A 21,955-nucleotide genomic window follows, 5' to 3' on the forward strand; every position below is an offset into this window, starting at 1 on the left:
CAAGACCATCAAATTCAGCTCCACACACGGCGAAAGGACTCAGAATAGATTATTAAGATTTCAATCCAAGGGTTTTCGGTGCAGCGATTATCCTTCCGTTCTCGGAACTACAGGACGTGATTATTAGCTTAATCTTCAGGTAGAGGATTAGTACAGCGTCTGAGTAAACTAGGCGACATGGGAGTATTGACAATTCGGAAACATATTTGGTGACGAGTATTATAGAGGGTTTCGGGCCACTATCGAGGCTTTCTCTAGGGTCCGTAATTATATAATGTGGGGCTTGATCTGAACTGGAATTAACTCATATACCATGATTCCAACCTATCTGGCAGTGTACCCATCAACATTGAAGTTCATTACCCAGTCACTTTCCGTGTTCATCTCCTGGCCACTTGCCAATTAGCCAAGGAGGAAGCTGAGCCTTTCTCATGTCCAAAATTAGAGACATTGAAAGAAGATACGGAGGCTGTGAGGATTATTTGCAGGCTCCCAGCGTTGAAGTAAGAAGCTCTTAAAGATATCTTCTGCAGGGTCTCAACATAGTTATGGCTGCCCATACTAGGGTTTCTTAACACAGCAGGCGGTCAAGAAGTTCCTGTGGAAAGTTAATCATGGCCTTCGGATCAATACCAAACCAGCTCTGCTCAGACCATTTCGTGGGCACCAACTATTACCACCACAGATCGTTCTCAATGTCCAGGACACATGACTATGTCGAGATTAGGGCATAATATACATGTGAACTACGGCTCACAGGTCCTTTCCTACTAAGGCAGTGGCAACTTGGAAAGGGATTGGGAGCCTCCCAATTATCCAGGCGTTCCTTTCATGCGCACCTCACTGAGTGGCCCCAGGATAACGTATGAGCATGATTGCCTGTTCTCGCGTCCTTCCTTGCGTGAACTTAACGGGGGATCGGATACCGTTGTGAGAAAAGAACTTACTTGAGCAAACCGCTCAAGCAAACCTGAACTTAGGGTAATGTAGCAGGCCAGATAATGCCTTGGACCTTGGACCCACAGAAATACACTCAATTCTTAGTATAATGACGCAGCTAAGCATACCCCTCCCGTATTTGTTTAGCGTGTGCCAAATTCCTTTCCTAAAAAAAATCATATTAGTGTAGACAATACAAAGGCAGGTTGGTTGTGTTGCGCTATGCCTCCTGAGCTCGGTCACCGAACCTCTTCCTCCACGCCCGTGAGAGCATCGAGACCCTATTGAAGTAGTAATCGCCTCGGGTCATAGATCCTGAGGACAGATTAAGGAGAGCAATTGAGGGTTGGATGGAGTACGAGGTTTCTTGCGCTGAGGAGTCGGGGGTTTGATGAATGCTTCAGTGAATGTGCGAAGCTTTTAGCAATATTATGTGGCACTTTTTGAGTCCTTCGCGACCATTCTTGAGTTCAGTAATATTCGTCACGAAGCTAGCGAATTCGTATTCGGGACCGTGTTTGTGCCCAATTATTGGTAGTTCGGAACTTCAGATGGAACTACAGGAGACTACTTGGCAGTAATATTAAATCTTGAGGATGCACCTGCGGTGCTTGTCTAGCTATCTTCGTCGCAGTCGACTTATTGAGGTACCTACGTGCGGCCTGGAGCGGGAATACTTCTGCATGAGCAATCTGAGTCTTATTCGGTGCGAGTATTAGTACTGGAACCATCGTTATCATTGTCCGCGTTGTACAGCCTGACCTCTTCGCCTTGCTCCGTCTTAGGAGGCGACACAGATGTCGCAGCTCTGGTCATCCACCCTCCCCCTGGCATGGCGAAGGCTTTGCGGATTGGAGGCGACGCTGGTTGATATGTAAAATGGATGCGATGGATTATGGAGAGAGCTTAGAATGTTGCTAGAATGTGTTTGCGCTATTGGAGGGTATTTACCGCGTGTGATTGTGTGAACTGGAGTTGAGTAAATTTAGAGCCTCGAATGTATCTCATCGGTACATGTTGATCTAGAAAGGACTGCGCTATATCGAGAAAGTTTTATCTCGGATGCGTACAGTGTAAACTGCTGAGCGCTGTGCAGTGGGTGGTAAAGCAATGATGGGTCGTAACTTCCACAAAATCCAAGTACTCAATGTGGGAAAGGTTCCAGAGCGAGACGAGAGCCTAGTTGAACCTTCACATATTGGGATTTATAACCTGACATGGAACATGGCAGGGGGGAGGGGGGAGGGGAATGCATGGCAGAAATTAGCGTCCTATTGACTTTGTCCCTAATTCTAGGATGCGGATTAATAGATAAAGCCAACCCCAGCGGTGTTGCAAGTGATATGACACCATAGTGTAGATGGTGGAGATTGAAACAGTTATTCTAATGCAACTTTGTGTAAGGCTACACAGCCGATTTTGCTACAGCTTGTTTGACAAAGGCTTACTAGATGTTGAAACTGACCACGAAGCGTAACATGCATCACATTGGGATAGTGTACACATCTTCTTGGCCTCTGACCAACCCTAGCGATAGGATCGAAGGATTGCTGTACCTTGTTAATATTTCATGGAACTTAGTGAGTGGCAACCTTGACGAGCCGGAACACGACTATGGTGTGGTGGGTGCCTATTGGGCCCATACTGTCCGAACGATCATCACAACGGCATGGAAAAATATAAAATGATACCTATGATATATTGCTAACACTGGTGTGAACAAAAAATTCGCTTGCTAGGCTCCAATCGCCCTCCCGGAGATTGCGGGAAATCCGCCCGTTGAAGGTAGAAGAGGGTGGTGATGATTCAGATTCGATGACTCCTCCACCATGTACGCATGCCCTTTCCTGATTCCTACCTAGGCAGCGACGCTCGAGCTAGGGGGCACAGTTGCGAGCCAATAGCTCCAGCGCGTCCACCCCCAAGCGTGCATCAAGCTGCCCTAAACACCATTTTGCCCAGTTCCACCGCACATACGTACAGTCCGAGTCCTAGGGCTGAGCTTTGTTGGACCAATCCGACATCCCCAATACCAACCCAGCCGAGTTAGTTGAGGAGTGCCTTCTCTGCTTCGAGTCCTCGCCCAGATGTATCCCACGCCTCCGACCTGGTCGCCAGAGTCTATCGATATCTGAATGGAGAGTATCCGTCACACCATCACAACTTCAGACGAATCGAAGATGTTTGCAAGCTTGCGCTGGCCGGGGGTGAAATGTCGGCAAACGAGAGTCATGTATTGCTATGGACAGAAGCCCAACACCGCTAGTCGAGGGTCACAGAGGATATGGCCAACCTGCTATGAATGGACAAGGCCAGATTCTGGCCTTGAATTTCTCACCGCTGGTGGGATAGAGTGGAGATTGAAACCGATGGAAAGGCTGGCGTTGATGAAATGTCAGGGATCATCATAGTCGATGGCACCGTCGAAGAGGTCTGTAACAACCTTCAGCATCGGTTCGAGAAGGCTGACTTCGTCGCCAGCTTCGCCACCGAATATTCGCAGTTGATGGGCCTCCAAAGCTTCCTGCTCCTGCTCATAGTAAAGTCGATTCTGCCAAGTTGAATACGTTTGATGCCAATGATCCGCAGGCCGAATCGCAAAGGGGAACTGTGGGGGAGGTTGGGAAGATGAATAGTTCGTCGAAAAGGAAGAAACGGTATCGACAGAGTGGGTTCGAGTATGATTCGAGCGCGTCCGATGACGAGGACGACTCCTAGTGCGCTTTCTGTTGTGACGTTTGGACATGGTGGAAGAAAAAAAGGAGAAGGAGAGGTGGCGACAAGTCGCCGCGTTGCGCGAAGACAGGTGATTTCGAAAGGTAAGAGATAGCAGCATGAAAAACCTACCTAGACTTTATATATGTTTACCATGCCATACTCCAGTCAGAAGGCTGCAGTGAGTCATAGCCACACCACAATCGTGTGAGAGAGAAAATAGGATCCGTGCTGCCGCATGACTGGTCGAAATGACTTAATATGGCCCGTGCGCGGAATGATGTGGCGAAGCCGATATCGCAAAGTCTTGTGTGGAGTCACACCTCAAGAACAATCCTTTGCACAATTCATCAGTTTTTCATCTAGTCTGCCTCTCCCTTCGACTCACTATGTGGACTTAGATCGAGGGTATGCAAGACAGTTGCGCGGCGTCTTACTATATTGTGGCTCCGCCTGCGATTCCTTGACGTTTTGAGCAAACCCAAGCGTTGGAGGCACAAATTCGTGGCTGTGCACAAGTCATTCCTCCATCTTTCGAGGAATGGGTGTGCTAAATCTATTCAAATACTTTTTGCTAGACCACATAGGGCAGATTCGAAGGTCCAAACGGCGGCGCCGAGATGTACTGGTGCACGTTAAAGGCCATGATACTGGCTTTGCGATCCGTTCCCCCAGGCCGCCTAAGGACGACTGAGTCCCCCTGGATAGAGAGCTTGAGCTTCATCTTAGCTGATGAGGCCATCCTCAGAGATCGTCACCGAATGACAAACGTTGTCCTCTCATGGAAGGCCGCGTGGTGGTCGGAGACCATGGTCATACCCCTATCTGGATAGTCAGCCTGTTTAACAACCCTCCATAACCGAAGTTGTGGCCTTCCGAATCAAAGCGCGTCACCAGTGTCGCCTGCGATACAATCAAGCAGTTGTGACTGTTATGGCCTCGTGCGGTGTTGACTGATGTCCTGTTCGGAGCCTATACAAGGCTGCACCCTAAGATCACATGTTCACTGGATCCTTTTCCATCTAGACGGGAGGCACCAGGACGTCTCTCCGGACTACCTTGTCAAAGAAGGCAGAGGATGGAACGAAGACTGTAAATCCATAGGCATTCGTGCGCCAAGAAATTGCAGATGTCGGACTTTTGGCCCAATTCCTCCGACGACTCTAATCGGCCAACTTGTCAGCCGGCTCTCCACCATCTGAATTCTCCGGCCCTGCAAGTGTGCTTGGTCTTGACCACTCCCATCATCCGAAATTCGGTCGCATACGCGTAATCTGGGGTATTTGGACGGAAATGGACGTCATTTGTGTCTGACGGCTCCGTCTTCACCATGTTTCAACCTGTCGTTGTGGCTTGGCTGCATTCCTAACCAGCACCCTCAATCTTGACTTCACTTTATGGCGCACGCAAATAAGTAGCCCGCCTTCCCTTGTGTTTCATTTTCAAGTTCCACTGCTTCTCCTTTTGCGCTCTCCTTTGTGATCGCAATATACCCACTCCAAGATGACCTTCAGTTCAAGAACACTTCTACTCGCACTCAGTACGGCATTCATTCACTCTGTGGAGATCCCAGTGAGGCTTACATTTCTACAGCAAGAGTTGCTTCTGCGCAGTATCCTGGTTCCCCTGGCGGTGGAGGCGGAGGTAGAGGCAACCCCTTTGGAGGCGGAAACAATGGAGGATTCGGCGGCTTCAACATCCAAGGCTTTCTCAATCAACGGGAAAAGGTCCTCATCGCCCACGGCGTCCTCGCAGCTCTTGCCTTCGTAATCTTCTTCCCCCTAGGCTCAATCCTTATCCGATTAGCATCTTTTCCAGGTTTATGGTTGGTCCACGGGCTCTTCCAGATCTTCGCATATTGCATCTACATTGCCGCTTTTGGCATCGGTATCTGGCTCGTTAAGAACATCCCCATTAATCTCCTCAACCACTATCACCCTGTTATTGGTATCGTGGTGTTCTGTCTGCTCTTCGTCCAGCCGATTCTGGGGTTGATCCACCACTCCCAGTTCAAGAAGTACAGCCGCCGAACCGTCTGGTCCTACGGACATCTCTGGCTTGGCCGAATTGTTGTCACCCTTGGAATGATTAACGGAGGTCTCGGTATGCTTCTCGCGACTGAGACCGGTTACTTCGTTCCAAGCAGAGGACAAATGATTGCCTATGGCGTCGTCGCGAGCATCATGTGGCTCCTCTGGATCTTCGCTGCTGTGATTGGAGAGTCCAGGAGGTCGAGAGGACGGGTGTCCGTGGAGACAGGCGTTAATAAGGAACGATATGCGTACGATACCCGTGAGACGAATGCCTACCGAAATTAGTTCATAATGGTATTAGACACCGGAGCCACCGAGTCTGGCCCTAGTCGGAAATCCGGGGACCATTATTGTCGTTGATATCTGTGAATATGGGACGAATATGGCTTCGCTTTAAGGTATTCCATTCATGAGCAGAATATTCTTTCCCCTGGTTGGCGAATGGATGATATGATCGGAAAATTGGTGATGGTTGTGCTTTATGACTTGCCATATTCCAGGCGGTTCATCTTTTGTTCCAGACAAAAGCCTATGGCTCTTCATGCTATCTTTCTAGGATAAATTCTATACATATACTGTATTCTATTTCCCCCTAATTCATCGTGGACAAATCTTTCGGATAACAGCTTGCGACTGTCCAGGAATTTGCTATAGCCACCAGCAACTGACCACACTCCATATGGATCACCCTATCTGCACCACAACCTCCGCCATCACCCTCTGACCTCAACTCCTCTTCCTCCATGCCATCATCCTCCCAGAAATCTCTTTCGCCTGACATTATCATCCCTCACCGCCAAGCCTCAGCTAACTTCGCACCTCGCCTCGCCCGGCTTCGCTTGCCAACCCCGAAAACGGATCGCAACATCAGGCGATGGTCGCCGAAGCCAGGTACCTACCTGCCACTCACCGTGAGGTTCTTCAGCCATAGGGTCCCGACTACCTAATCCAGACTGCGCGGCAGAATTGATTCTCTCGTGTAATGACTCTTTAGCTCTAGGTTTATTGCGCAAAATCGTCGTATCATGATGAAGGGATCAAGGATCACGACACCAAGCTTGGAGCACGATCGCGTGTAGTGGAGTGGAGTGGAGAGAGATGGAGGAATGGAGACGAGAAAGACAGGACAGGACAGGAGGTGAAACAAGAGATATTAGGCTGTGCTGCCGTGGCTCTAAGGTGAACGAATTTGTGATATTTGTTGATGTGTATCGGCATACAGAGCAACGCACTGATCAGGTTGTAAATTAAGAGAGAAGTCTTCATCCTCACTACTATCCCTCAGTTCCCAGTATCGATCTTAAACGACTATACAACTCTAAACCGATCCGAGGACCGCGCCTACGCGCTTTACACTTCCACCACCCCTAAAACCTTACCATGGCCGATCTAGCAAGCACAAAAACGACCTTCAAAATCGCTACTCTCACTACATCCGCCCCCTCAACAACCTCCACACCCCCCGAATCCTTCCTAAAATGGGACGGAACATGCGGCGCCGTAGACTCCTCACTCACACACTCCTGGCAATGGGGACTCTTCATCACGGGACTTCTCGTCGGTGCCATCGCGTCCGCCATCTCCAACTTCAGCACCCGAAGACGTAGCCGAATGACCCAGCATCTTTTCTCGCGATACCTGATAGCGCAACTCTTGTTTGCGGGCGTGCTAGCAAGATTCGCTGCGACGTTGATTGTCTGGGGGGTTGTGGCGAAGTGGAAGTCCGGGACGGAGATTGAGGAGGCGAAGTTCAGGGCTACGCTGTGGGGTGCGTTTTTGGGATTTCATCCTGGAGGTGTTATGGGCGTGCTGCAGATATTGGAGTGGAAGAGTAGGAAAGGGGTGGGAACGGGGAGAGGGATGCCGAGTTGGTGTGCGGTTGCGGTTGCACAGATTGTTGCAGATAGTTGTGCGACGTGGTTGGGGCTGGGGAATGTGCTAGCGTCGCAGTACGGATACGAAGCTCCTGTCGCAGTGGGGAAGAATAGGCAGCGGGTGTTGGTTAGTACGGATATGGCTGCTGCGGCTTTAATTATGGTTTGGTTACTTTTTGCGTATTATGTTTTTGCTAAGAGGGGCCACTATGAGATATTCGAGATGTGGATAGTGAAGATTTTGGTTTGTGTGGCAAGTGTAGCGTTGGCGGCTGCGGAGATGGTGTTGACACTGACGGGGGCGGACTTATGTGGAAAACCGTTGGCGCTGAGCGATGGTATTGGCACTGGGTTCCAGCTTGTGGTGTCGATATTGATCATGTTGGGGAGTGGAAAGGTAGTAGGCATGGAGCAGATGGGGCCAGGATAGGGGATGTACTACGGGTGAGGTGAATTGAGAGATAGGTATAGTACGATTGATTGAACAAGCCCATAACGCAGGCTGATGCTCTTCATAGTGTATTGAATGGGGCTAGTTGATTCTCCTGGCCTATTGTTAAATCACGAATTGAGACTGTCACTCTTCAGCATTGAATCCATCCAGACAAGTCTTCGGGTTGCTAATAGCAACCCGAAACTTGCTATAAGAGTGCCTTGATTTGGCATAAGCTCTCATTGAATACACTTACGAGGAGGCTTAGCAAGCTAGCACCTGCTCTTTCTTAGAGGCACAGCCAGATTGATCCTTCTCACCTGTTTATTGGATTGAACGGGAGTGGTCTTTGAGATGCACTCTTCTGTTCTCCGGTGTGCCACTCACCATATGTATCCATAGTGGCATATCTCCAGCTACCGGCACGCACTGGGGCGGTCCATTACTGTACAGTGTAGGCTAATGTTCCTTAATCAGAGATCCTCGAAGCTTGGCTGTGACTTTTGCAAAGTCTATTTCCACTTCACGGACGTTAAGGAATTTGGACCCCATCTCGTAATATTCCCATTTAAGTAAATCATGGGGCGGTGCCTCTATTGGACTGTCGCCACTCAGTACTATCCGCGAGTAAAAAGTATTGGTGACTCTCCGGATCTGCCGTCTGGTGATGCAGCAGCTTTTGCCCGAAGCCTACTTCAACCTCATGAATGGAGGAGACAGATAATTGTGACGGAGTATGGGACATATCCGGGGAAGTGGCAAGGCTGTGCCTATATTGAATAGTGATACCCAGTACCTGCATACCGTCAATAAACCTGATTTATTCCCCAACCTAGCGCCTGAACTAAATCGGGAATAATTGTGGTTGGTTGAAGATGGGAGCGGCGGGGAACAACAGTGGTGCCTGTGGATAGTGAGACACGATGGGTTGCAGTGGCCCTGTCGTACTCCTAGTCCACAGTGCCCGTCCGTTGGAAGTATTGGGAAAGGGGGGAAGTGGCAAATATCATGCACCTGCAGGAAGCCCGTTATCGGGTTGTATAGCCTTGCCAAGATGAAACGATGAAGGGACTCTAAAGGCCTCGACAACGTTGCGATTGAAGCTGGTTCGGGACGGCGAGCTTCTAGAAGCCTCAGCCCTACAAAGAAGGGTTGACATTGATGTCGTGGAAGACAAGGTGCGAATTTTGGAGGTCAAACACAGTCAAGATCGGCATAACCGAGCCCTTTGAGGACTAGCATGACCCGCGTTCTTTTAGACGTCCAAAAATAGCAACGGCATCGAGAGGGAGTTTCGGCTCCAGTGAATGTCGATCCTTTGCTGAATTTGCGTCTCACAATGCTGTCTTCGACAGGTTGCGCCTGATACGAAGAGACCGCTATTTCTGCAATCTCTGCAAGGCTGCCGTGGCGGACGCCTAGTTTGCTCTTCGTTCTCATCTCGGGAGCTACTCGCGACATGGTGCGTTTTCGTGCCTGGTCGAGTCTGAGCATACGAGAATTCTCGTGTCTACCAGGCCATGGAAGGAAGTTATCTGTCGGACTGCTTCGACTGTGGCCTCTGAGCACTCAACAAGCGACAGATTGCAAGTAAGATGGTGTAAGGCAGCGCGCTGGTCCGCGACGGCGTGGATTGCTGCTACCCCACGACAACCTGGTCGCCAGCACTGCCACCACGACTTGATAGTAGCAACTCAAACCGGCGCGGGCTCTGCATGAGCTGCAGCGACCCAGGACGCAATTGCAGTGGTTTGCGGCTCGTGTGTTCGATTTGCTGACGGCCCTGCACGTGCGGCTGGCTCTGGGGCTGAATTCGTGCACAGTGCCGTTCATCTCGTCGCTCGTTACTTGAAGAGCAGTCTCCAGCAGTGTGCGCTGCTGTCTTGCGGATACGCCATGCAAATGAGTCTATCCGCCTAGTCCGCCCACGCATCGTATGTTTATTCTTAGCTGAGGGCCAGTCTTCTCCGCCCCGCCCCCCTCTTCGTTAAGCTCCATCAGAGGTGAAGCTCTTGGCCGTCGACACTGCAATGCCGACCCCAAAACTCCAGTTCTTGAAGTCGAATCGCTCGCGCTCCTCGGTCGACAGCTCCTCTGGCCACGCCTCGCCGGTGCCCTCTGGTAAGTGTCGGCCGATGCTCAATGATTCGTGCGGCTGACAAGGGAGCGCTTGCAGTGAACAACGAAGCCTCCGCGCAGCGATACTCATCACCCGAGGGGCCCCAGCAACCATCGCAGAATCAACCGCCTCAAGGACAGCACATTCCCCAGGGTGTTCCCCAAGGTCCCTACCGCCAGGCGTTTCCTGCCCGCACCACCAGTCACAGGCACTCATCGAACCTGTCCGTCGACCACCCGCCGCAGAACCTCCCGGGCGGTCAGCTCCCCGTCAACCCAGGCCAGCCCTCGCCCGGCATTGATCAACCACGACGGTCTTCATACCAGCCACAGTCGAACACGGCGTACGTGCAGCAAGAGCCCAAGAAGCAATCGTTCCGCAGCCGCATCGCCGCCGGCTTCTCAGGGCACAAGGACGAGGATCCGTCTCGGTCGCACGTGAACAAGAACGGCCTAGGGAGACGCGTATCAGTCCGGAAGAGCGACGGACGGCCAGAGAGCTTTCAATCGCTGGGCAACGAAAGGTTACAGGCACAGCAGTGGTCTCAACCACAAGGATCCAGTCCGCATTTACCCACCTCAACCGAGCAGGACGAAGACAATTTGGACCCCTTCCTCCAGCAGGAAGGCAGAACGCCACCCGAGGTGCCTTCGAAGGACCTCCAATATCAAGCACAGCATCCGCAGCAATTTGTGTCGAACCACAATCAGGAACAGTATAATCGGCCCCCACTCGCTAGAGTGAACACCGAAGGGAGTTTCCACACCCAAGGCGGGGTAGATCACTACAGCCCCGAGCAACACCAGGGTATCCAACAACAACACCCCCAGCAACAGCAGCAATACCAAAGCTACTCACCGCCAACTCAGCAGCCGCAGAACCCCCACGAATACCAGGCATTCCACCCCCAGAACGTGCCCAGCCCCCACTTAGCCAATACTCAGTTGCATCCCCAGGGCATCGCACAACAACAACAAAATTACTATCAGTACCAACAACAGCAGCAGCAGCAGCAGCCACAGCCACAGACACAGACACAGACACAGACACAACAGCAATCCCCTCAAGACCATCAGCCGCAAAACCTGGTCTACCCACCCCCGCAACAGTTTGCTTCCCCTCAGCCGCAACAGGGTGGTCAAGAATTCCAGCATCAGCAAGTCCAACACGCACGTCCGACGTCTCAACACCAGCCGGAGCTGCAACACCCTCAGGCTACGCACCAAATCCCTCAGATCATACAGCAGGGCCAGCAAATCGACACTCAACACCTGCAGCAGCTCCGCCCTGCCTCGTCACAGGCACCGCTTCCCCCGCCATCACCCCTCCAACCCCTCCAACCTCCACCATATCAGGCTTACGACAACCAGCAGAGCCAACCAAATCAAGGAACCGAACCACACTCTCAGAACATAACCCCTCCACAAGAAGGGCAGCAAGGGCAGGACAACATGGCTCCGCCAGCTAGCCAGCAGCGCAATACTTTGCGGAAGGTCAACGACTCGGGCCAACCACAGCCTGGGGCACCGTCCCGGGAGTCTTCGCTCCTGCAACAGCCCCCAGTTCAAGGTCAGGCTCAAGGACAACCGCCGGTGTCGCCGGGAATTCCCACATTCGGGGCTAACGTCGTGCCAACAGCTTCGCAAGGGCAACCTTATCGGGGTGAGAAACCGGGACAACCAGGTCAGGGTGGAGAAATAGGACGGGCAACACCACCGCCGCGGTCTGCGTCTGATATGTCGGATGAAGAGGTCCACCAGTTGCTCAAGGATCATGAGGTCCTGCGTAAGTACAAACGATTGCGTGGATACGGTGGTGCTAATCCTTTTCCGCAGGCGAAAAGTATCAAAAAGTCAAACGGTACTTCTTCGAGCAGCAATCCCAAGTTCACCAGCTGCAAAATACACTTGCACATCAACGCCTCTCACTTTCACGAACATCTTGGGATGACAGCGAGTATGCTACTCGGTTCAACAGGTTAGACGGACTAGTAGCACAGCTGTCTTTTGCTATTCGCAAAGACTGGAAGTCAATCCCTCCATGGCTACAACCAGTGGTCAACAAGAACGCCGTTGAGACCGGGAAGCAAGAAATGACCGCGGTTGGCCGCGCCTTCATCTCCTCCTGGATCGTGGAGAACATATTCGATAAATATTTCCATCCTGACCTAGAGCCCGGCTTTTCAACACAACTGAAGTTGATTCAACTCAACATCCGAAGGTTCTCTCCAACGTGCCAGACAAGCGAAGACGAGGATGCACTTGTAGCGAAGACGATTAATTGGAGGCTAGCCACACTCGAAGGTATTGCTGAGCTGCTTCGCTCTCCACAATCACCTACGAACCGACAGAACTTGACCGAGACCCTCAATGAAAAGCTCATTGGTTCTCTACAAATGTTTTTGAACGACCCAGCACCACCAGATCTTAGCGGAGGGGTTCCAATGATTGTCGAGTTGGCCGTCAACATTGCCCAGCACTTACCGCTTGAGAGTCGAGAAGTACATATCGAGTACTTCCCTCCCGGTCATAGTTTAGTCTCGGAGTTTATGAAGATGGAGTCCGGCATCCCTGCTCTGACTAGTCCAATCATGGACCCCGAGGATGCGGACCGTGCCTCTCTCAGAAGTGTGGCTTCCGAATTAAAAGATTCGACCAACGAGCTAGAGAGTGCGCAACAAGCACAGCAAGCTCAACAGACCAGCCAGGCCCCGTCCAAGGAGCCGGCAGACAAGAAGCGTGGGATGTTTGGCTTTGGCGGCTCCAAGAAACCGACGGCTACACCAGCCCAGCTTGGCAAACGCGAGTCCTCTCTCGGCCAAGGAGGAAGCCAACAAAGTCTCACACAGCCACCACCTGGCAGCTCAAGCGGAGGCAAAGAAGAGCCGCCTCCACCAAGGGTCCGCATGGCCGTAGGTGTTGCTGTCCAGATTCGCGGAAAGAGTATTTTGATGAAGGCGCCTGTTTACAGCACATGAGCAAGTAACATAGAGCTCATTTCTGGGTTCGGAGTCGATAGAATTTGTGGGGGATGAAATCGGAGTGCCATGTTGAGATGTATAGACTCAGGACGGCGATGCGACTATGAGCTTTCCTTGGAGTTTGTTTCGTTCACTTCTTTCATACACCTTTTGTATTCAGATTTTGGGTGGATTTTGAATACAGATGCGATGTAGCTAAAATGCCTAAGTCAGAATGGCCGGATTCTTGACGCTAAGATTGGGACGAATATTTCATGGACGTGGAATTGATTGACGATATGCCGATACCCTCGCTACTTCTCCGGTTTGGTGGATTGGTTGGTTATAGATTTAATCAATAGCAAGATGGTTGACGAAACCCGCATTGCTGATGAGAATTTGTGGCGTGGTTTAGCTATGTATTTTGGCAGAAGCTTGATCCTATCGAGACCATACTTGAACCCAGCAATGACCTTTGCCTTTGCCTTTGCCTCAGAGGGCGCTACTAACTATGCTACCTATTCAGGATGGATGATAGATGTCGTCAAGCCAGGATCTGATTGGTCGATGCGCAACCAACATTTGTTTACTTTGATCAACACGGCGAACTTTTAAACCCCAACCCACCAACCCGCAGCACAACATGGAAGATATTGAAGTATCACAACAGTTCAAAAGTAATACTCTCTCTTTATGCTCACAAATCTCCAAAGCTAACAACCTTTTCTAGCAAACTCCCCCTCTCTCCCCTCCCCCACCGCTCAACACATCGCCAGCATCTCCGGCACTCGCCTACACATCCGCTCCTTAACCTCTCTCGAAATAATCCGCAGTATTCCCCTACCTTCATCACACGACCTCCGCAACTCACGCTTATGCTGGAGCCCCCCAACAACGTCGACCTGCGGATCCGGAATCGCAACGCCTCCGCGACGCGGCCTGGCGCTAAGGTCGAATCGCATACTCATAGCCGACGATGAGACGACGCGGGTATATGACGTCCGTGATGATAAATGGAATGCTGTGATTAGCAATGGGAGTGGCGGGATGGGGAAGAATGTGCACGTCGAGTTCGGCGCGAGTGAAGACGAGGTTGTTGTTTTCTCGGATTTTCAGAGCAAGATTACGGTGTGGTGTTTACGGTCTGGCCGGACTGTGGAGATAAAGGATCCGAAATATTCGTCGGGGCGGGGTTGGGGATATAGGCCTTGTGGAGAAGTGGTCGGGAGCGAAGAGGGAAGAGGAAAGAGTGGGGTGTTGGCTGTGTTGTGTCGTAATTCGGGGCAAGATGTAATGATTTTGTTGGCGCCGAGGACGTACAAGGTGCTTAAGAGGGTAGAACTTAGGACTGTGGATGCACAGGGGCTGAAGTGGTCAGGAGATGGAAGTTGGGTTGCGATTTGGGATTCCTCGGGCTCGGGGTATCATCTGCATATTTACACAGCTGATGGACACCTCTATCGAACTATCCAGCGGGAAACACAAATGCTGTCTTCGGAATTCGATATCGAGGGCCTGGGTATCAAGACCGTGGATTGGTTGCCTGGAAACGAGTTTCTTGCAATTGGAGGCTGGGATCGGCGCGTTCGCATGCTATCTACGCGGACTTTTGCGCCCGCATTATTCCTGGATCACACGGCGCAGATATGTGTGCCGAAATGTCAGGTGTACAAGGAGCAAATTGACGCCACTAGATCGAGAACATACGTGTTAAGCCCGCAGCCTATACTGCCGCCAAAAGCCGAGATAGGGAAGGACGACCGGAGTGCAATGCCGAAACAAGGTATCAGCATCATTGCAGTGAATACAGATGCTACGCTATGCGCGACAAGAGACGATTCCACCCCTACAGTAGTCTGGATATGGGACCTACGATCCTTAGAACCAAGGACGATTCTGATTCAGCATTCGCCCATTAAGAGTCTTCAATGGCATCCAACAAACCCATCACTCCTGCTCATACAAATATTCCAAGACTCGCCAACTGTATACCTCTACACCGCTCCCTCTGTTCTCTTCCACTCCACCTCCGAAGCTGTCACGCTAACCCCACCAAACATCCTCGACCTCTCCTCGCAAATCAGCAAGCCTGCCGGGTCCTTACCCGCGAAATGGACGGCATCATGGCTTCCCACTCCCATGGATAAGAAACCGTTCTTCGTGTTCGGCCACCAACAAGCCTACACTCTCATCTGGCCAGAAGGGAAAGACCAGATCCTCAGATTCGAAGGCGAAGATGGGGAGGAGAGCGAAGATAGCTTGTATGACATCCTAACCGGACGAACGCCAGTGCCGAAGCTCTGTGAAACGATGAGAGTCGATTATGGGGACAGTGAGATGGAGGATAGTGGCGATTTTTTGGGGGTGGGGCAGGGGGAAATTGAGGGGATGGGGTTACCGGCGAAGGAAGGGAGTACGGGGAGTTTTGAGGATACGTTTAGGGAACGGAGAAGGGTTGTTAGTGGGGGTGGTGTAAGGCAAGGGAGAGGGAGAGAGAGGGGGGAGAGTGTGTTTGATGAGAGTGGGATGAGTGAGATGTTTTAGTGTCCGTGTTGGAAAGATAAGAAAGATCTTGTGCCTTTCCCCGGTCAATAAAGAATCCGATCATTTCGTTTGCAATCTTCCAGCATGCATAAGAGATCAGCTAAGGCGTCTGTCCGAAACCTTGTTTCAACCCACGACAGCCCATCTCATAGTGCAGAATATGGTATTAATATAATCAAACGTGCATGTGTATCATTCTTCCCCTCAAATCCCCAAACCCTAACCTCTCCCCCGCCTCCCTAATACCACCACCACTCTAATCCTGAAACCCCCACCGACCCGTCTGGTCCAACCCCAACGGATTCTGCCCCGTCTGCTCCTTCCCCGCAATCTTCTCTGGCTTATTATAAGAATCCTTGTTATTCCCACCGACGATCTCCATTCTCTCTTCTTTTTCGCCCATGAGAGGGCCAAGAGCTCCACGTGTGGCCCCTCCGAGCGCATTACCGAGCGGTTGCGTGACCTTTTCGAGTGGTGCGCCGATTGGCCGGAGGACTGTGTTGAGGCCTTTACCTAGGGTGGATTAGTTGGGAGCATTGCGGGGGTTGTGGTAGAAAGATGATAGGAGAATATATATACCTAATGGATCGCCGATTCCAGAGAGGAGTCCTCCGGTGCCTTTTTGTTCCTCTTCTTCGTCTGGCTTTTGTTGCGGGATGTGGTCTTTGTTGTTCGACATTATGATCGATATCGATTATACTTCGAAAATAGTAGTAGTCGAGGTTCTTGACGGACGAAAAGATTTTGCTCAAAATGTATTTCGATTTCTGCAATTTCTTCAAATGGCAGGGCAGATGTTAGATGAATTCAGTGTAGTCCCCCAAGTACGACCACGAATAATGGCCGTTTATGTATTCAATTCAAGATTCAGCGCTAGTGACGTCAGATGTGCCCGTGTGGAACTGGCGTTAGCGCGAATATTGATTGCCTAAAGGGGCTAGCGCGGGTTGCGCGGCAGTGACTGCTTTAGTGCCACAGGTGAATCCTATCCTCTCAGTTCTCAAAATTGCGTGGGAAAACCAGGGTAGTGTAGGGTCCTCCGAGGCGGTCTTTGGAAATTTGGTGGACTGAGAGTATACAATGAGCTATCGAATTAGTAGGTATTATGATGAGCATTCTACGAACTCCGAACATAACGCTTCAACTTTACGGTACCAAAAGGACCAGACTGCATTGACAAGAGACCCTGAAAATCATCTGTGCACATATCCAATTCCTCAGAAATGGTTGAAATTGGGAAAGAAAGAGATTCCTCAAAAAGATTCCGAATTCAACGCACCAACTTTTTCGAACAAAGACCCTCGAATCCACGCTTGTACAGTACGTACCAAATTTACGGAAACGCTTGACACTGGAAATCGACGAAAGAACGAGGACAGAAACCACAGAAATTCATGTTCGCATGCAAATCTTAGTTTGCTTCCTTGCAACAATGCCATCCCATGCTACACGTCGGGAACATAGAAAGCATGGGAAATTCTGCAGGTAGTATCTCGAAACGCGGAAGACATCATGGAATGCCATCCCATACACATGATTGCCGTCGCCCAAAGATCGTGACACCGCGTTTCTTTCGAGTCTGCGATCAAAAACTGTTAGCAATACTACCATCAGACCTCGGTTCATTCTCCTCAAGCAGATTATCCAACATACTGTCCACCTCTGTATTAGTAAGTGTCATCGCATCCTCATCTTCCAGCCTTTTATGCATGCGGTGCGACTGAATGCCTACGAACGCCACCAGCGCAGCTCCAATGACAAACCCGGCACTGGCGAGGAATGCGTTGACAGGAATTGGGTTTCCATGGAATGTGGCTTTGGTAAGCGCGTCAATAGCGGTTTGTGAGAGGTTGACGAGACCAGAAAAGCAGATGATGGTTCCATAGACGCGACCGAAAGTTGCGAAGCCGAAGACTTTGGCGGCGTAGTCGGACATGGCAGAGTAGTATAGAGGGCGGAGAAGGACGAAGAGGATGACGTTGATGTAGCCGGCCCACATTGCTGAGATGGAGCCGATGACACCTATGACGGTAATGATTGCTACGAGGATAAAAAGGACTCCGGGAGTGCTAACGTTGTCAAGCAATAAGCCGAGGAAAGGTGTGGAGATCACGCCGCCGAGGGGGAGCGCCCAGTCAAAGAATGAGTTGATCTGGGTCGCGAGAACGCTTGAGCTGAGCATGTAGTCATACTGCTCGCGGATGGTGGCGATGAAGTAGTTCATTCGAACCATCTGCAGAACTGTGAGGAGAGTGATGAGGATAAACCATGGACTCAGCATCTGTTCTTTCGCAGGCTTGTTGTGCAAAGCACCCCAAACTTTAGATGCTTCTTGCCTATGCTCTAACTTTTCTTCTTGATGTTTTCGAAACTCGGGATCTCCAACCAGCTTATCGAGCTTGTTTAGCCTCCTCCTTCGACGTACGCTTCGAGTCTTCCTACGTTGCCACATCTCATCGTCTGGTAGCTCATCGTCCGAGGAATGAACATCGCGCGTTGGATCTTCAGCTCGTGCAATCTTCATATCTAGTTGTGGGGGTGTTTTATAGCTCTCGCTTGGTAGGAAAGTCATTTGGGCAATGGTGATGGCAATGGGGACAATGAGATAGACAAGGAAGAAGACTTGGGGCGTGAATCTACCCATACTGGCATCATAAGCGAGCCTATAGAACAGAAACACAGCAGCTGAGGCATCGAAAGCGCCAGTAACGAGAGCGACAATAGTGCCAGAGTACTTTGGAAAGGCGTTCGCGATCTGGAATGATGGTAGGAAAATCGATGTCCCTCCAAGCGCAAGGAAGAAGTTCGCAATAGTATAACCGTCAAACTCGTCGATCTGAAAAGCAAGGCTCATAAGAATGCTCCCAGCAGCAAGACATAGAGAACCAAAATAATAACAGAGCCTAGGTCCATAGCGATCAAGCATAGTCCCAATTGGCAGCGCGGAGACATTCGCGGTTGTGGAAGCCAAGCTGAAGAAGAAGTTCAGGCGCAAGTCCTGTTCGAGACACACTTCGACATTCATATCAATTTCCTCTGGTTTGCAGAGCTCTCTGAAGACACCCTCTTGGATGAGAATTGGCTTCAGCGCCGCGAATCCAAAAACAATGCCGCTTGCAAACCAACATGCTAATACTGTCGCGGTGACCTGCACTAGGAGCAAAGTCAAAGGGAAAATTCTGATATTTCTTGATGGGGTTTAGCTTACAGATACGCCGAGCCATAGAGATGTGGTAAGGAGTGACTCCACCGTAGTCCTCTTGCATTTCCTCTGGTGCTTTCAGTGCGTCATAGCTGATTATCCGTCGAATTGTTTTGACTTGTCCAGGAAATTCGGAACTCTCAAGAGACAGGCGGCGCTCTGACGCCTGTTCAAGAGAAATTTGGCGTTCGAGCGGCGGGAGGAATACGTCCACCAACGCCTCCTCTCTATCTGTACCCTCGAAAGTCGTGACATGTTGTACTAAAGACATTTGCAGCTTAACCCAAAGGAAAAGAAGCTCCAAGGCCTGTTGGGAGACAGCTTCAAAGGCCGCAAGCTGCAGGAGGGGTCAGGAGAGTGAAAGGACGGTCGCGCCGGTTCCAGAACAAGGCGGAAAGCGGAGTTATATGGCTCCTTGGCAAGGACCCTGGCCGTGGCCCCGAGAAAGTGGGTACCGAAGATTCGAGCATAAGGTCACCCGCCCTCGTGAAGGTTCTTGTGTGTTACCGGGGCCCTGGGTACTGAAGCGCCAGATATTCACTGTAGTGCCGCTTTTGGTTGTCCTTGCCACACTCATGAGTTGCTGGTAAACGGCTATGCGAGCTTGCCCGCTGGTGATTGGCTAGGATATTTTGGCCTGATTGGTCAAGGTCTAAGTAAGATAAGCTCTACCATCGTCAAACCGGTGACTGAAAGTGTGTCGATGTAAATTTATGATTTTCCCTCAGATGAAAGCAATATGCTGTCTCGCTTTACGGCACGTCTGAACTGCCGCTGATAAGCAGACATAGGCGCCTGTCGATCGGTGCCTAGCCCATTAAAATCGGGTTACTAGCAGCACCTCTATGGATGACGGTCCGGTTGCAAACTCCGCCGTGCGGTTGTCTTTATTCAATGGATTCTCTATGGGAGAGAGAAGTCGGCGCGACTTTATTGCTCATCGCGTGGGCTACCTGTGGACCGACTTGAAGTTGGCCAGGCCGGTTGAAAGCGGAATAGAGACTCACATCAAAATCGATTCACGATGCACGCTTCACAACGGGGCAGTGCTTCAATCACAAAATGCTGCAGTCCGTGGGAGTGTCCGTATTTACTTACTTGGTTCTACAATAACCTGGATTAGAACAAACTGTCTCAAAGCCCTACACAAACTTACTTGGCTAATACTGATGCCCGCCTGCCAAATATCATGAGCTTCCCAACAACCCGATATACGCCACCGGGTCGTGGCAAGGAGTCCGCATTAAGGGCTGCTGTGCGGGAAGTACTTTGTGAGCCTGACATTAAAGAGGTGCGCTCGCCGGACGATGATCCTTTACAAAGTTTGCAAGGAAGAGATCTGCTTTGTGCAAACAGTCCTAAGCTTAGCGAGGACGGAGACAATTCGGATAAGATATTAATAAATGCTAGGGCATGGCTCGAGGGTTTGTACGAACAGGAACAGCAGAAAATCGACTGGACCCCGGAATACCGTTCTCGACCATTCGGCTCCGTAGCTTGTGGAAGTGACCATCCTATCATCTTGGAAAATGAAAAATCCAAGGGTGTAGAAGAGAGACTGCCTACACACATAGGACAACCCGACCTATGTGTGAATACGGAGCCCCTAGAGTGGATACGCCTCGGGCACGGTCCACGCTCCAGCAGTATAGAAGACCTTATAGCCCCCCTGCGCCAGGTTCGGCTAGAACAGAGAAATGCGACTCGAGGTGTTCACCCAGTTAACGATACTTACGAAGACCTCCTTAAGACACTTCAAGGCTGGAATAGAATCGCTACAGAACAACTTGTTAAGCCGAAGAACACCCCATCTAGTAGTCAAGGCGGCTCGAGCCGAGAGTTGCGGAGGGTCTTGAAAGAGCGTTGGGAAATGCTTCAGCAACTCGCAAAGAGCGACCAAAACCCTCGGCTTCTTGATAAGCATTCCGAGAACCTGCTCAGGGCAATCCATGCATATCGGTCTGAGACTACGCATTTTGTGGATCAAACCCCGTACAATCTCATGGCAGTGATGTTGGCAAACCAGGGGATAGCGGATCCCGGCCTTGATGTTGACGTGAAAGCGCACATGATTCAAGTGATGTTAGGAGAAATGCACCTATTTTACAGGCACCAATACGCTCAAGAGAGAGCGGCCATGTTAAATGAGTTTTCTTTTGCCCGAGAGCAGAAAGATTGGACTAAAGTTGAAAGTTTGCAACATCAAAAGCTCGATTTTGACCTCAAGATATGGGATGATGCCGGACGGAGGGTATGTTACGATGTCCAGTCAATGTGGAATAATCTAAGAGCGAAAACGTTGGGCGAAGTCCAGGATTTGGCAGTATTGCAAGCCGCACAGAAATGGACTGTGGCGGAACTACTGTCTTCCCCTACTGGCATCTTGAGGAAGAAATGCGGCGATGAGGATGCGGCAGTGGAACGGGTAATCCGACAACAGTTGGAGGCAATTGATGCTGAGCTTGGAGTGATTGAGGGCTCGTTAAGGGCTATGTTCCATCTCCAGAAACGAAACGTATTCAGGGTAAAGAAGATGTCGGGATTAGATGTCGATGATCCAGAGCTGAGGAAGATTGTGAGCGAAAGGCGGCTCAGCCGACCTGATATGCCTCAGATTATGACAGAGGTCGCGATGGAATTGGGCGATGTAAAGGAGAAATCTGCATACATGTTGCGGAGGTTAGAAATCCTAGAGTCCTCATTGCAAACAGCGCAGCAAGCTGCACAAGGTCGGGAGAAGGATGACCATGCGGCTTTGGACATGCTTAATGGGAAGGTGGAATAGGAGCAGAGAGTTGTGATTGTCTTGGTCTGGTTCTCCTGTAAGCGGGGGTTTGTACCCAAGAGCAGACTTGCAAATGCTGAATCCCACTCTGTCCTGCTTCCCCCAAAGGAGCTTTCTTTACCCGTTAATAGCACCAAATACAAGTTCTTCCTTTAAACAGTCCTCGAACCGATGTCAGTATTGCCTCTTACGAGCCAGTGCGGGGTAAACAGGGGGTGATGCAGAGTAGGAGCATGCATCTTGTTGAGCTTCTCTCTAATTCTAGCAAGAGGCTTAACAGATATTGTAGACTCTACCTTGGTCGTGCTCCACGTTTGGTGGGAAGATGCAGGATTGTCCTCCGAGCATTCAT

General features: G+C 50.6%; 10 protein-coding genes across 10 annotated transcripts; 6 read left to right on the forward strand and 4 right to left on the reverse strand.

Moving 5' to 3' along the window:
• Positions 1-812: 812 nt before the first annotated feature.
• BDR25DRAFT_356087 (uncharacterized protein) lies at positions 813-2,165 on the reverse strand (the record flags this gene model as incomplete). Its single annotated transcript, XM_033695574.1, has 9 exons — positions 813-1,012; positions 1,068-1,168; positions 1,200-1,337; positions 1,380-1,484; positions 1,579-1,618; positions 1,668-1,844; positions 1,910-1,942; positions 2,010-2,118; positions 2,157-2,165. 9 exons carry the CDS (start codon positions 2,163-2,165, stop codon positions 813-815), a joined length of 912 nt encoding a protein of 303 aa, XP_033546685.1.
• Positions 2,166-2,192: 27 nt separating this feature from the next.
• Positions 2,193-3,749, forward strand: BDR25DRAFT_356088 (uncharacterized protein; the record flags this gene model as incomplete). The annotated part of the gene is made up of 13 exons (XM_033695575.1): positions 2,193-2,293; positions 2,368-2,412; positions 2,471-2,585; positions 2,679-2,724; positions 2,750-2,770; positions 2,802-2,900; positions 2,942-3,014; positions 3,058-3,167; positions 3,206-3,282; positions 3,317-3,370; positions 3,421-3,617; positions 3,646-3,686; positions 3,724-3,749. The coding sequence occupies 13 exons, from the start codon at positions 2,193-2,195 to the stop codon at positions 3,747-3,749; spliced, it is 1,005 nt and encodes a 334-aa protein (XP_033546686.1).
• A 1,083-nt stretch (positions 3,750-4,832) lies between these two features.
• Positions 4,833-6,293, forward strand: BDR25DRAFT_334756 (uncharacterized protein). Its single transcript, XM_033692960.1, has 2 exons — positions 4,833-5,194; positions 5,248-6,293. The coding sequence occupies exons 1-2, from the start codon at positions 5,158-5,160 to the stop codon at positions 5,970-5,972; spliced, it is 762 nt and encodes a 253-aa protein (XP_033546687.1). The 5' UTR covers positions 4,833-5,157; the 3' UTR covers positions 5,973-6,293.
• A 761-nt stretch (positions 6,294-7,054) lies between these two features.
• Positions 7,055-7,991, forward strand: BDR25DRAFT_370494 (uncharacterized protein; the record flags this gene model as incomplete). Its single annotated transcript, XM_033697146.1, has 1 exon — positions 7,055-7,991. The coding sequence occupies exon 1, from the start codon at positions 7,068-7,070 to the stop codon at positions 7,989-7,991; it is 924 nt and encodes a 307-aa protein (XP_033546688.1). The 5' UTR covers positions 7,055-7,067.
• Positions 7,992-8,073: 82 nt separating this feature from the next.
• Positions 8,074-9,927, reverse strand: BDR25DRAFT_356091 (uncharacterized protein; the record flags this gene model as incomplete). The annotated part of the gene is made up of 13 exons (XM_033695576.1): positions 8,074-8,143; positions 8,200-8,232; positions 8,315-8,358; positions 8,382-8,423; positions 8,496-8,587; positions 8,640-8,790; positions 8,840-8,944; positions 9,009-9,075; positions 9,138-9,229; positions 9,272-9,292; positions 9,333-9,497; positions 9,539-9,607; positions 9,643-9,927. The coding sequence occupies 13 exons, from the start codon at positions 9,925-9,927 to the stop codon at positions 8,074-8,076; spliced, it is 1,236 nt and encodes a 411-aa protein (XP_033546689.1).
• On the forward strand, positions 9,810-13,445 carry BDR25DRAFT_304254 (uncharacterized protein). Its single transcript, XM_033690168.1, has 3 exons — positions 9,810-10,115; positions 10,171-11,898; positions 11,949-13,445. Exons 1-3 carry the CDS (start codon positions 10,025-10,027, stop codon positions 13,088-13,090), a joined length of 2,961 nt encoding a protein of 986 aa, XP_033546690.1. The 5' UTR covers positions 9,810-10,024; the 3' UTR covers positions 13,091-13,445.
• A 259-nt stretch (positions 13,446-13,704) lies between these two features.
• Positions 13,705-15,616, forward strand: BDR25DRAFT_288278 (uncharacterized protein; the record flags this gene model as incomplete). The annotated part of the gene is made up of 2 exons (XM_033688380.1): positions 13,705-13,749; positions 13,803-15,616. Exons 1-2 carry the CDS (start codon positions 13,716-13,718, stop codon positions 15,614-15,616), a joined length of 1,848 nt encoding a protein of 615 aa, XP_033546691.1. The 5' UTR covers positions 13,705-13,715.
• A 200-nt stretch (positions 15,617-15,816) lies between these two features.
• BDR25DRAFT_304255 (uncharacterized protein) lies at positions 15,817-16,428 on the reverse strand. Its single transcript, XM_033690169.1, has 2 exons — positions 16,196-16,428; positions 15,817-16,129 (listed from the first exon to the last, which is right to left on the reverse strand). Exons 1-2 carry the CDS (start codon positions 16,293-16,295, stop codon positions 15,873-15,875), a joined length of 357 nt encoding a protein of 118 aa, XP_033546692.1. The 5' UTR covers positions 16,296-16,428; the 3' UTR covers positions 15,817-15,872.
• Positions 16,429-16,742: 314 nt separating this feature from the next.
• BDR25DRAFT_343519 (MFS transporter-like protein Fmp42) lies at positions 16,743-19,185 on the reverse strand. The gene is made up of 2 exons (XM_033693835.1): positions 18,825-19,185; positions 16,743-18,769 (listed from the first exon to the last, which is right to left on the reverse strand). Exons 1-2 carry the CDS (start codon positions 19,087-19,089, stop codon positions 17,202-17,204), a joined length of 1,833 nt encoding a protein of 610 aa, XP_033546693.1. The 5' UTR covers positions 19,090-19,185; the 3' UTR covers positions 16,743-17,201.
• Positions 19,186-20,007: 822 nt separating this feature from the next.
• BDR25DRAFT_370506 (uncharacterized protein) lies at positions 20,008-21,603 on the forward strand (the record flags this gene model as incomplete). The annotated part of the gene is made up of 1 exon (XM_033697147.1): positions 20,008-21,603. One exon carries the CDS (start codon positions 20,008-20,010, stop codon positions 21,601-21,603), a length of 1,596 nt encoding a protein of 531 aa, XP_033546694.1.
• Positions 21,604-21,955: the final 352 nt, after the last annotated feature.

The sequence above is a fragment of the Lindgomyces ingoldianus genome, assembly GCF_010093535.1.
Source record: "Lindgomyces ingoldianus strain ATCC 200398 unplaced genomic scaffold BDR25scaffold_19, whole genome shotgun sequence".
Lineage (NCBI taxonomy): Eukaryota > Fungi > Ascomycota > Dothideomycetes > Pleosporales > Lindgomycetaceae > Lindgomyces > Lindgomyces ingoldianus.

Bases quoted from the DNA above. Each gene is read 5' to 3' on its own strand.
- BDR25DRAFT_334756 (XM_033692960.1), top strand. From the start codon at position 5,158: ATGACCTTCAGTTCAAGAACACTTCTACTCGCACTCA. The intron at 5,195-5,247 runs GTACGGCATTCA...ACATTTCTACAG, and splicing joins AACACTTCTACTCGCACTCA to CAAGAGTTGCTTCTGCGCAG.
- BDR25DRAFT_304254 (XM_033690168.1), top strand. From the start codon at position 10,025: ATGCCGACCCCAAAACTCCAGTTCTTGAAGTCGAATCGCTCGCGCTCC. The intron at 10,116-10,170 runs GTAAGTGTCGGC...GAGCGCTTGCAG, and splicing joins CGCCTCGCCGGTGCCCTCTG to TGAACAACGAAGCCTCCGCG. The intron at 11,899-11,948 runs GTAAGTACAAAC...CCTTTTCCGCAG, and splicing joins CAAGGATCATGAGGTCCTGC to GCGAAAAGTATCAAAAAGTC.
- BDR25DRAFT_304255 (XM_033690169.1), bottom strand. From the start codon at position 16,295: ATGTCGAACAACAAAGACCACATCCCGCAACAAAAGCCAGACGAAGAA. The intron at 16,130-16,195 runs GTATATATATTC...AATCCACCCTAG, and splicing joins TGGAATCGGCGATCCATTAG to GTAAAGGCCTCAACACAGTC.
- BDR25DRAFT_343519 (XM_033693835.1), bottom strand. From the start codon at position 19,089: ATGTCTTTAGTACAACATGTCACGACTTTCGAGGGTACAGATAGAGAG. The intron at 18,770-18,824 runs GTAAGCTAAACC...CTTTGCTCCTAG, and splicing joins CTCTATGGCTCGGCGTATCT to TGCAGGTCACCGCGACAGTA.